Source organism: Monodon monoceros, unplaced genomic scaffold (assembly GCF_005190385.1).
Source record: "Monodon monoceros isolate NGI ecotype Baffin Bay Population unplaced genomic scaffold, NGI_Narwhal_1 Super_Scaffold_18, whole genome shotgun sequence".
Classification (NCBI taxonomy): Eukaryota; Metazoa; Chordata; class Mammalia; order Artiodactyla; family Monodontidae; genus Monodon; species Monodon monoceros.
This window is the reverse complement of record NW_021703774.1, coordinates 93,587,741-93,601,483: the sequence shown is the minus strand read 5'-3', so window position 1 is coordinate 93,601,483 and position 13,743 is coordinate 93,587,741. Positions and strand designations below refer to the sequence as shown.

The 13,743-nt window shown below is 37.5% G+C and overlaps 1 protein-coding gene across 1 annotated transcript in view; it reads left to right on the top strand.

Annotated features, from left to right (window-relative positions):
* PALMD (palmdelphin) overlaps positions 1 to 13,743 on the top strand; it is a 53,926-nt gene that overhangs the window by 34,012 nt on the left and 6,171 nt on the right. Inside the window, exons 4-6 of the mRNA XM_029228912.1 lie at positions 12,051 to 12,165; positions 12,303 to 12,336; positions 12,458 to 12,571. Of these exons, the coding sequence (XP_029084745.1) occupies positions 12,051 to 12,165; positions 12,303 to 12,336; positions 12,458 to 12,571 (263 nt within the window). The remainder of the gene's footprint in view (positions 1 to 12,050; positions 12,166 to 12,302; positions 12,337 to 12,457; positions 12,572 to 13,743) is intronic.

Below are 13,743 nucleotides of genomic sequence, written 5' to 3'. Positions count from 1 at the left end.
ACTCTGCTCACCAGCACGTAGAGCAATAAACTACTCAGTTAACTCAAAAGATAGCAGGCAAGATCCAATTTCAAAAAGGAACCCAAAGTACTGCTGTAGAAATATAAAGGTTAAATGACTTTGTCGCTGGCTATGGTTTATCAAAGTTTAGCTCATTATTATTTCTATCCAAGTTTAACCACTACCTAATGTTCTTATCTACCTGTACAAACCAATTGTACCTTAGTGAAAATAATGTCTCATCAAACACAGTGGCACATGCTGTATGGAAAATATCACAGGCTAAATGTTTCTGTCTTCCTGCTCTGACCCAACCAGCCACATCTAACATCACATTGCATGGAGACAGACAAGCTGCTCTTCTGTGACAACATAAGAGAAGATAAAGGGGGAAAAGGCAAAAAGGGAGAAAAAAACCCCACCATTTGTTTCTTCTTAAATTTGCTGTTGCCTAGAAACACACAAGAAATTATTCTGAGGCAATTATCTGAGTCAAAATCATTCCAAGCATGTTTTTCACTGCCAGTATTTGACTAACTGGTTTACCAGATTTGTAAGAGTTCATCTGTGGTTATTTTTAATTTCCCAGATATTCAGATTATTTTTAATTCAGGAGCTTTTTTAATTTAACAAAAAGAGCTAAGTTAACCAAATTTCCAGCATAAGGAAAGGGGGAAAATTTATCTCCCCCCACAAAAAAATACAATTCCTAGCACATAGTAGGAATATCTATGACTACATAGCTTAGTAGATGAATGAATGATGGATGGATGAATGGACTTGAAAATACCACATATTTAAGGAGACCAGATGAAGATCAGTGATTTGAATGTTAATAAACTACAAAGGAATGTCTTGAATTTTTTAAAAAAATAACAAATAAACACCCAACTATCTTGAGTCAAGGGCAAAGTTACGTGGCTATAGTGCCCCTGGTTTTTGAGGCAATTGTTGATAGCATGTTTTACCACCTCATCATTTTACTTTCTCACTTTCCCCCTTCTTCATATGCTCTATTTCCTTATTCCTGCCTTCCAGCATTCTCTCTTGCTCATACCTGCCAATCTCGTTTATATGTTAGTAGAAATAAGGATTAAATGGTTACCTAGAATAAACACTCCCCCACCACAATGGTAAGCTGAAAGGTAGATTAGAATAACCTCTGAGAGTCTTCTCCTCACCCGACTGCAATTCAGTAACAACAGCTATCCTTTACTGAGTACATATTATGTACTAAGCATTATTATGAGAATGACAGTTCTCTGGGGGGAGTCTAATTAGCCTTGTTTTACACATACAGACACTAAAGCACAGAAAGCTATGAACGTTTTAACAACTGACCTGTAAGTCACACACAGATCTTTCTGACTCCAGACCCTTTCCATCATGCTTCACCCTGCTTATTCTTGATTCATTTCAATGAACATTTATTAAGAACCTGCCACATATAAGTCTTTGTTCTTCTAGAGGAGATTTAAGAATCATAAACTCCTCAAAGCAAATTTTTATTTGTTTACCTCTCTTTACATCCTTTAACTTTTCAATGTACTCTTACATTAAATATCTCATTCAATACAATATTCAGTAACTTGAAACACAAGTTTAAGGCACTTAACAGGGATGCCATAGATCTTTGGCTGTATTGGCATGAGTAGAGAAGGAACAAAGGAAGAACTGAACAATCCAGAAAGTGGGAGGAGAGTTCGTTTCAGTGATCCATCTTCCAGGTGGCGGTCATGTTCAAAAGCAGAGACTCATTGTGTTAGAGAAAGGATCTGTGCTGCCATAGGGCCTAGGCTTCCCCATTCCCCAGGAGAGTCCCCAGACACTAAATTTATAGCTCAGAAAACTTCCACACCACCCCCTTGCAATGCAACTTTTGTCTGACATAAAACAAATGTCACTTAGTTCATTTAGACCACCCCAGGCTAACTGGTCTTTGTTGGTTATTCTGTGTTATACTGAGGTTGGAATTTGCATTTTTGGTGTTCAAATAATAAGAGTCCTGTTCTTGGCATCAAATATGAACAATTAACACTAGGCGCAAAGTCATAATGAAGTGGATAGAAAGCAGAAAATATAGTGGCTGCCCTATAATACTGTCAGAGATAAATGTTAAGGGTTACAAGACACTAAGCCAGTAATTATTTCTGAATGGAGAGAGTCACTGGCTGTATACATCACTGAATATATTTTGTCATTTCATAATATGGTTACAAGTAGTATATTCACTAAAATTAGTTTTCCCCTACAGCTTATTTTTTTTTAAGAAAAATAAGCTTTCCAAAATCATGGATAAGCATATCTGCCGTTAACTTGCCATGACCTGGCTACGACAGTATTTGAAGGTCACTGGCAGAACATCTGAGAAGCCCATAACTAACCAATTTGCCATATCACACCAACCTCCCGGGTGTACTTTTATTTGTGTTCATTTGAAAATCACATTTGTAACTCGCACATAAAAATAGCTTATTCCCTGAAAACCGGTTTGGATTCTTGTTTTTCATGGCAAATGCATACCTTAATTTACAAAATATTATTCTGAATGAGAGGGTTTGGTTTTCTACTAAATCACTCTCTTGAATGCCTACCAGGCAGTTTCAAATCGTGATAGTATTGTCTGCCCAAAAGATAATTGTTAATATTTACAGTTATATTAGGAGATGAGATTCACCCCTGTAAAATCTGCTCACATGTAACTATAAATTATTCAGCTTTTCTAAACATCTGCTCTGTTCCCAATTATCAGAGCAAACTGACACTTGTTTCAATGTCACTGTTGGGCCAGCTCTCTGCTTCTAGTTATCTTGAAGATACTGTGCTGTATTGCTTGTCCTGTTCTTCAGTGCTCAGGGTTAGAGGCAGTAGATCTGACTCAGGGCAAACAGTGTTTGCTGTATGCCAAATGCCCTTTAATTCTCTGGCAGGCTTACCCGTGGCATGTGATTGTTTGCACTTGTGGGTTAGAGCTTTCTTATTATACATGCTCTTCGGCAAGGGCCGATTGAAAGGCAATTCTTGTCCTATGTCCACGCATAGGAGCATTCTTCATCTTTTTTGATATACTTTTATTTCAGTTTGGTGAAAAAATGTGCCTGACATGTAGTAGGTGCTTAATAAAAGTTTGTTAAATGTTTGATGAAAGTTATTGGACCCCAACTTTAAAAATAAAACAAAACAGCCTACTTTCTACCTGATTACATACTCCCAATTTTATTTGGAAAATATAGTTTGACATTCCCATTGGCCACATTATCTGTAAAGATAAAATATCTATAACCTCTGACCCATTAGTAATAATGTATCTGCCCATTACATGTGATCAACACACAACAGTCAAGAATACCTGATTAAAGTCATCAACTATGTGTATTCAATAGTATCCATTGCAATTTCAGAGCAAATTTTTTAGATGAATTATGATTAAAAAATAAAATGACTCCCTTTTTTCATTGCAAACCTTAGCCATTCAATATTAACTAGCTTATGTCAATACAAACCATGTCAGATTTGATATATCATTTAGAAACATGTAAATTCTTTAACCACTTGGAGCAAAGACTGATTTATTATTCTATTGTTACTGGTGAACTGCCTGAAATGCAAGATACTAATGATTAATTCTGCAAATCAACAAAAAAAATTATGAAAAAATTTCATAAAATTTGTCACACCAAGACTCATCCTCCAGAAGGTTATACAATAATTAACATACTGTTTTTTTTTTTTGCTTTAAAAGCCTCCAGAAGAACAGTGGCTTAAACAAGATTAGAAAGGTTCATTTTCCTCCTACATATAACAATCCTAGCTGGGAGAAATTCAAGGGAGGGGAGCGGCAACATTACATGAGATGATCAAGAGACCCTGTTTCTTTCTGTGTTATTGCTTTGCTACCCCCTAAGGGATGCCCTTGGTTGTAAGGTTAAAGGCAGCTGACCATCACCACATCTGCATTTCAGCTTAGGAAGGGGAAGATAAATGGAGGGCAAACAGCTCTAGTTTAAGGATATGACCTGAAAATTGCAGAGGTCACGCTTGCTAATACGGTATTGGCCAGAATTTAGTCACATGACATCATTTCAATGCAAATAAGACTGGGAAACGTAGTCTGTAGGAGGGCAGCAGGGAGACACATAAAACTCAGGGAGTTCTATTACTAAAAAGAACAGGAGAAATGGATTTGGGGAGAAATCAGTGGGTTGTCAAAGCAAACTAGCATATTCTTTCTTTAATTAAATAGACATTTTTTATTAAATTGCATTTATTAATAGACACTATCCCCATAAATGTTATGAAAATTCTAATAATGCTGGAGCACTGCTTTTTCTGTTCTGTCTAGAACAGTATTTTCAAGGACAGGTGTGTTTCTTTTTTTTGGGGGGGGGAGTGGAGCACATTTTATTTTATTTTATTTTGGGGGGGGTGTTATACATGTTTATTATCTTTTTTTTTTAACCTCTTTATTGGAGTATAATTGCTCCACAATGGTGTGCCAGTTTCTGCTTTGTAACAAAGTGAATCAGTGATACATATACATATATCCCCACATCTCCTCCCTCCTGAGTCTCCCTCCCATCCTCCCCATCCCACCCCTCTAGGTGACAGGTGTGTTTCTGACGCTATATTAGCACCATGCTTGCTCTAAAATCATTGCTTTCAAGGTTGAAGATCAAATCCAAAAATGCACCCGGTAGGTTTTCTCTTTCACTGGAGTTGTCAGAGAGGGCCCTCCTCTCCCTAGAAAACTGAGGAAGAGAAAGGAGTAACTAATCATTATTTAGAAATTCCTCTATGTCAAGCCCTGTGCTAGAGACTTACAAACATTATCTCATTTACCTCCTTAAAACAGCCCTTTGTGAATATTATTCCTGAAATGGGAAAACTGAAGCTTGGAGGGGTTCAATAATTATGCCAAGTGAGTTAGCTTTGATATGAGCTTACTTTCCGTTTCCATGGGTAGAGCTGGGGAAAAAGAGTGGACCTCCCCCCCCCCAAAAAAAAACCCTCACAAAACATAGGTAAACCACCAGCCACCTCCTGTTCTCCCAAGATTCAGTGGGGAAGAAAAGAAAGAATCTCTGGCCCAAGGGAAGAGTCAAGGATTACAACTGCTTACAACTCCATGTTGAATTCAACACCCTGTTGGAGGCAAACATATCTGAAAGTCTGTAAGTCCCAAAAAGAAACTGGGTCCTTCTTTGTCTAGCCTGAGGTGGGCTTGGAGAGGTGGTCCTAGCACTTCCATCAACTGGTCTCAGAGGTACATTAATAGTGGCACAGCCTGGGTCTAAGACCTGCTGACTCAGGCCATCCCAGAGAAGTGGCCATTTGGCGCTCTCTTTATATAGTCCTGGCTTTTAATAAGAGAGCTTGAGTTAGCAAGACATAAGTATTAATTCATCAGTCCTTTCAAAGTATATAGCTAAAACCAGTCATAAATTTAATTTCAAACATAGCATTGGTGGTTACATTCAAATTGTGGAGCTGTAATCAAATTGTATAACGAGTTTTATATTTAAGACCTAAAGCTTCCATTATTTTGAACAATAATCTTGTGTCCAAGCAAAGAAAATCTCTCTATAAAGTAGCACTAGGTTAGAAAACCTCAGACTCTTTGAAAAAGACTATTCTAAGAACTCCTACCAAAAACCAGACTCAAGCAGCCAAAGAGAAAAATGACAAAGCCTGGACTTTAATCCTGGTCGTACTGACTAGACCACTAAGCAGAGAAGTTCTCTGCACAACAAAATCACTCCAATGAAGACCAGGAGAGAAATATTAGCTTTACAGGTAACGAGTCAGCACTGTTACACTGTGGTAGACCCCAGCTAGCATTTCAATCTTCACTTTATTATCACAGAAAGTAAAAAAAAATCCTTTTGTACTGTTGAGCAAATGAATGTTGTTTGTAAGTTCATAAGAATCCATTTTTTAAAGTTTTGTTCCCATCGTGGCTAATCAGTAGGGAGTTCAGAGCTCAGGCTCTATTGGCGGAGACTTGATTTCAAATTCCATCCTGTCACAGGCTACCTGTAAGCCTCTGGACCAGTTGTCTTTCTAGGTGCCCAGTTTGCTCACCTGTTGAAAGGAACTAATAACAGTACTCATGGGGGGTGTTGTGAGGACTAATTAGGCCAGTGTCTGGTACGATGTAAATACGCAGTACATATTAAATGTTGTTATAATCGCTAACAAGTGAGGTACAGTAAGGTAGGGCATAAACTTTTGAATTTTTTTCTCCTGATTTCTCGTTTGTTTGGTGCCTAATAGCAAACCCCGTCAGGTTGTTAATCCTTGTTAACACCACCAAAAACTGAAAGAGATAAATGGACCCTTAGCAGCAGAAAAATTGCCTTCTGAAATAACCCTTTCTTGGCGCATGCAGCGTTAATGTGCTGTCCTTTTTCTAAGACAATAACTTGCATGCTGGAATTGGATTGGGGATATTATCTCATGATGATTAAGGAAAATTATTACTAGAACAGTGCATGAAATGAAAGCTACCTGCTTTCACCTAGGGAGCTCTTGAAAATAACCCTCTTTTTCTCCAGCAAATAAGCAAGGAGAAGAAAGATTCCAATAATGGATAGCATTACAAATCCTTTTTCATGTACTTTGCTTATCTAAATTGGCACATGATGCCTGCTCACCATCTCTCAGAAACTGAGAGAGGTACTAACTCATCCATCAGACCCCGCCTAACAGCCCAGGAGGCACCAGGAAGGATATTTCTCTTTCTCTGCTGCCTGTTTCTCACCAAACTGAATCAGCATTTCTAGGAGCTTAATTCCCATTCGGGAAGGTAATACCTTCTAGAGATGGGGGTGGTAGCACTTATGGAAATTCTAACCCATCAGCTGAGAGATAAGTAGATGAAAGTTAGAGAGTTATCCCCCAGCGACCTACCCGAAGCTTTCCAAGTAAAAAAAAATTAGTTTTACATATGCATGTATATACACATAAATTTATATTTTTATATGTAAAACTAAAATTTTATATATGCACACACAAAAATACAGACATACATATATACATATATGTGTATACACAAATGTACCTATACACATATACAGATATATAGATATATATTTCCCCAATTCTTCACTTATACTTGCTAAATTTTCTCTCCACCTGAAACCTTTAGAAAAGGATTGGATATGAGTCCCTAATTTAAGCCCTGCATTTTGTTTGGTTTTGTTTTCTTTTGGGCTGCACCACACGGCTTGTGGGATCTTAGTTCCCCAATCAGGTATTGAACCTGGGCCCTCAGCAGTGAGAGCACGGAGTATTAACCACTGGACTGCCAGGGAATTCCCTGCATTTTTGGAGTTTCAAATCAGGGTTAAGTATACTCTCAATTATGAATGGTCACTGAGCCAGGAAATAAATATATATTTATAGAGAGAGAGAGAGCAATTTGAAAGTCAACTGAACCCAAATGATAATTTTAAATAAAAATAGGATGATCAAATTCTATTCAAAAAATAATAAGTTTGGATTCTATATTACAGCTAAATGGAAGAGAGAAATAATGAGGAAAAAGTAAAAATATACCAGAGATAGATATTTCAAAATCTCTTGTAAAGCATGTATCAAGCACCTATACTACACCAGGCACTGTATTAGGTGCCCAGCGTTTCTCCACTTCAGCACTATTGACAGTTTGAACCAGATAAGTGTTTGTTGTGGGGGACTGTGCCGTGCATTTAGGATGTTTAGCAGCATCCCCAGCCTCTACCCACTAGATGCCAGTAGCACTTCTCAAGCTTTGACAACCAAAAATGTGTCCAGACATTGCCAAATGACCTCAGAGAGAAAACTGCCATCAGTTGAGACCCACTGTACTAACTATACAAAGATAGCACCTGCCTACCAGTTGTAATTTTTGTTTTATGTTCCTTAAGAATCCTCATTCCTCAAAAACTTGGTACATCATCTGGTGTAGAGGTTGTGAGGACTCTTCTTCTACAGCTGGGCTACCACAGTGCCTGCCCCTCTGAGTTCTGGTCTTCTGAGAGGGTAGGCTAGAGAGAAGCTGGTTCCTCATCTTCAATTACTATTTCCTAGGTCTCCCATTACTTCCACTGACATTCTAATCTTTTAGAAAGCTTTGTCAGAACAAAAAACATCTAAAGTTTTTCTCTTAATAATATTTATGTTATCCACAAATAATATACAGAAGTATCAAATCAACATATAAAAATAGCATATTGAAGTGAGAATTTTAAGAAATGCTCTATATCAGTAAGCATCTCCTGGCAGAATTTTGCAATTCTAAGTAATTAGCACCAAGATACTTCCTTATTAACCTATTTAATGGAGAGTTGGTTGTAATTGTTATAAAGAAGAGAAAGGGGTGCGTGTTTGTTTCTATTTTCTTTTCACAAACATATCATGATGTGTCATTTGACGACAACCTCATATTAATTCAGCTTTCACTGAGGACTTGAAAACCTTCAAAAACATTCATTAGCAGATACTCTGACGAGGTTAGCAGGCTTTCAACCTCATATTCTTACAATATTAGTCTAAAGATATTCATGAGAACTACATGACATTTCGTTATGCATGGGCCTCTCTACAGAGGAAAACAACTACCAATACCAGTGCATTTCATACTTCCCTGAGATATAATTGCCCAGGCAGATCAAGAGCTCTATCTCTGTGCCCCAGGAATAGAAAAGGGCAGAGACAGGAGGAAACTAGCATTTGCCAAGTGCTAGCTATTTCTTTTATTTTATTCCTTATTAAACCTTACAAAGTAGATAACATTGCCCAGACCTCTAAATGCTTAATTGCCCCAGGATTCAGTCCTTGGAATCCCTAACTTTCTAGGAAATCTTATCCACTCCTATGGCTATAAATACCAACTCCCAACTTTATATCTTCAAACCCAGACTTCACTGAGCTCCCAACTTTTATATCTGTCCTCTCCATATCACCATTTGATTGTCTCACATTTAACACTTCCCCACCAAGCTCCTTCCTTCTCCTTTCCAGGTTAGTTTGGTCAATTGCATTCACATTTTTTCAATTATTCAGATTACAAACATTGGAATCACCTTTGATATCTCTCTTTCTCTCACTTCTCATATGTAATCTATCGACATAGCCCGGCAGCTCTTCCTTTGAAATATTTCCAGCATCCAATCACTTCTCACTCTTCTACCAGCAAGGACCCTGGATTAAGCCATCTTCATCTGAATTATTTCAACAACTGAGACCTCCATGTTTGCCCCCCTCCAGTCTATTTTCAACACCGCAGCCATTGTAATTGTTTAAATTTCATGTCTTGGCATGTTTCTCATCTGCTCAGAATTCCCAAAGGCTCCCCAAAGGCCTTACCATGTAGAAGGCCCCTATGATCTGGCGGCTACCCCCTCTCTGACTTTATTTCTCACCACTCAGCTCCTTATTCCCTTGCCTCTCATTTCAAGTTTTCAAATTACTCTTCCCTCTCTATGAAGCACACTCCCACGACACCCTTGTGTGTCCCTCCTTCATTTCCTTCAATCTCTACTCAAATGACACTTTGTCAGAAAGACTCCCCATCACCACACTCTGTAAAATAGAGCCCCCTCCCCAGGCACTCTCCGTCTCCCTTATTCTTCTGTTTATAGTCCTTATGCTACTTTTTTCATGGAAACATTTTTCTTCATAAATAAATGTATATATGTGTGCATATACACATATTTGTTTATTATGTATATATATTTGCATATATGTGTGTTTATAAGTATATATATGAGATGTGTATATGTATGTATATATACGTATATGTATATATGTATATATATGTATATATACGTATATGTATATATATATAAAGTCCAGGGCTAGATTTGATCCTGGGTCATACACACACAACATTTACAGGAGTTGGCAAATCTAGCCCTGGCCTACTTTTTATATAGCCATGAGCTAGAAATTGTTTTTATATTATTAAAAGGTTATAAAATGGAAAATACAAAAGATGAATATGCAACAGAAACCAAACGTGGCCTGCAAAGCCTAAAGTATTTACTATTTGCTGGCCCCTGTGTTAGTGTGTTGTACACTAGAATGTAAACTCCTTGAGAACAGGAACTCTGTTTTGTTCACTGTTATAACCCAGCAAATAGGATAGTACCTGGTATAAAGTAGATGCTAAACAAACATTTTGAATGAATTAATGAAGACAATGAGACTTAGCAAGGTCTGGTGACTTGTCTAGGGTCACCCAGGAACTTGACAGATGAACCAGAATTCAAACCCAGGTCCGCCTGGTTCCACAGCTGGATCCTGAGGTCCCAGAGCTTTATACAGCAATGACTTGAACCTTCTTGTTTTCTCCCCAAAAGCCCCTCATTAGACTGTCTCTAACATGCTGTCAGGTAAAGGACCCTGCAGAACAGGACATGGAATAGACATGGTGTATTGCAGAAAACCTTTGATAATTATACCATAATAACGTTTACATCTGATATCAATTATATGTAATGTGCTTTCAAATACATCACTGCTTCTTAGCTTCACCATGTTTCTGTATAAAGTAAGGCAGGTGCTATATTCTCATTGTACCTGTTACAAAACTGAGTTTCAGGCAAGTTAAAAGAATTGGCTCTCACAAGTAGTGAGTAGCAGAAACAGAATAATCCAGATATATCACTTTCAGTATAGAACTTTCTACTGTACCAACCAACATATATCCCTACAACTCTACTGATGGGCAAATGTGCTCCATGGATGTGGAGGGAATTTAATAGAATGGCATCATGTCTCAGTAACTTCTAAGAAACCAGAGGTACTGCATTTTACTTGGAGTTCTATGATATGCAAGAAAACCTCCTCAGCTATAAACAGCCAATTACCAACAGCTAGAGGCAGGAGGAAAGTCAGAATTTTGAAACAAAAGCAATAAGTAGGAGAATGATCTGCTTGGACTTTTATTAGTGTGACAGTAGCACGGGAATTTTGAGCTGCCAGATGCATGACCATCTTAAAGAAGGAAGTCAAAAAAACTGACAATTATCTTAGCTGACAGTAATACCCACAGCTGTCATCTCCTGAACTAGCTGCTATATCTAAGCAGCCATCCTTTGAGGCAGCTTATTTGAGAGCTAGGAGTATTTGGCTGAGAAACTACATGCGTTTCATGGCTGCCCAGGGCCAGCTTTACTAACTTTGTGAATGCTAGTGGTTGTCTGTTTTTATCCAGGATAGAGGTCACGATGCCACACCCTGGAATTAACTTGAATCAGACATGTAGCTCTAAACTAGTCTAGATACCAGCTCAGAAAGCAGCAATCTAATTTCAAATGTCTGTTTCTGTCCCTACGAGTTCCCTTATACTTTGTCAGGCCGTGTGATAACATTTTTTTTTTCTAGGAAACGTAGCCTCCATAAACAGCAGCAGCTGAGGCCACTGTACTAGATTTTGTCCGTTTCTCACCTCTTCACTCTACTCTCTATAATATGGTACAACTTTTAGAGAACTGTGAAATTAAAATGAAGTGTCATTCTCAATGTTAGGATATGCAGGGTTTTTAAGTGTTAAATATCTATGATTTTAAATCAAATTTAATAATTATAATGTTACAGAGTGTTGCTTGGCTAGAAAATAAAATTATAATGTTTTCTCCAAACAATTTATATGAAAACTTGTGTAAGAAAAATTAGCAATCTGCAGGATAATGACAGATGGACCATTCCTTTTGGTCCAACTTTAAACTTAAGTCTCTTTGTAAAACAAATCTCTGTTTCATGTGGAAGTAACATTAGTAGTTGCAATGAAGAAAATGGGACCAAGGGTCAAATATTTTACCTAAGAATCCCCTTTGTCAAAAATAAAAAATAAAAAAACTTTAATTGAAAATTGTTGAGCCAAATTCAGGTATTGGGTATCTTCTATGTACTTAATGTGATGTTTGGTGTGATGCTAAGTTCTTAGAAGGTATCTGGATACTTACATTTAATATTCCAAGTAAAGTTTGTGTATGGGGAATATATATTTGAGAGCTCTGTATTTGTACTGTCTTAAGTAATATAAAGTATATCTTTTTGTTAAGACTTGAGAAAGAGATCCAAGATCTTGAAAAAGCTGAACTGCAAATCTCAACCAATGAAGAGGCAATTTTAAAGAAACTAAAATCAGTTGAGAGGACAACAGAAGACATAATACGGGTAGGCATTAGCTAATTTAAAAACTGAATCCCTCCCAAAGTGATTCCACAAATAGTATATAATTCTTCAAAGTATATCCATATTTAGAATTTATTTTTTAAACTGTATTAATCATGGAGAATTCTTTTTTCTTATAGTCTGTGAAGGTGGAAAAGGAAGAAACATCAGGAGGTATGTTTTTGAGCAGCCTATGCTATGTCTAACTGAGATATTTTTTGACAAGTCCACTGAACTTTTTCCCTTTATTGTAAATATATTCTAAATATATTTTAAATTAATATTGATTTTACAGAGTCAATTGAAGACATCTATGCTAATATCCCTGACCTTCCAAAATCCTACATACCTTCCAGATTAAGGAAGGAAAGAAATGAAGGAATAGAAGATGATGAACAAAATAGAAAAGGTATACGAAAAATCTGTCTTCAATGGTAGGTTCTCAAATTCAGATTTTACAACATCAAATATTAGCAACTTGCTGTGATATTCTATCCTTCCAGGTTAAGCAATGGTCCATTTTACAAAGTTCCATGAGGTATGTGAGTCACTTACGAAAGTAGGGATAATGGGGTTACAATATTAATTCCACGCATTTCATTCCCCTGCAAACTAGGTAAGAACAGGGAAGATAAAGGCCTGAAGGAAACAAGAAGCTCTTAAAGCAAAGCTCCCCTGCTCAAAAATATCTCTCCCAACATATTCCATGTAGTAGACACTAGAATAAAATGAAATGAAATGAAGTGAAAATATTCCCCTTGAGAAGGCTCGGCATTATTTACCCCCATGTGGGAATGATTTGCATGACACTAATACTTCAAAGCCCCAGGGAAAATGAAGGCTTGTATTGGAGCAGAGAGGGAACCTTTGAATTTTAGAGTGAAAAGAGAAGCTACACTCTATCTGCAGGAAGTAGTCATTCATTCGTTCATTTATTCATTCAACAAATATTCAGTGAACCCCCTACTCTATGCCAAGCTCAGTTCTCACACTAAGAATACAGTAATGAATAAAACAAAAAATCTCTGCCCTCATAGAGCTGACATTCTAAGGGAGAAAATAGATTAAAAATTAGGTAAACAAATAAAATATATCATATTAGGAAGTGAAAATGCTAAAGAGAAGAAGAAAACAGAGAAGGGGGATAGGGCAAGTGTGGGTGAAGGTGTTACAGTTTTATTTGGGTAGCCAGGGAAGGCCAAGAACCACTGGGCTACGGAGGAGAGATGACATGCAAGATGCATTCACAGAGGAAGGCGGGAGCACACAATAAAGCAGGCAGTACAACGTTGTAATTTTGCCCAGGATCCCATTAGCTTTACTCTGCCAGTTAAAATCACAGCCCTCAGGATCTTGCCAGGGACATGAAGCAGATTTCAACTTCCCCAAAATCAACCAGTTCTCCCCAGTTCAGTTGTTTTAGTATAGCTGATAGTGCTCTATTTTTAGCCCTTCTTAAAAATGGGAGTGAAAATGAAAAGAAACATAAGGCAAAATGAGAAGCATGTGATTCTAGCCTACTCCCTCCCTCTTCTATACCAGTTCTACATTTAACAACCTCCCAGTTGGGAAAATTTTAGA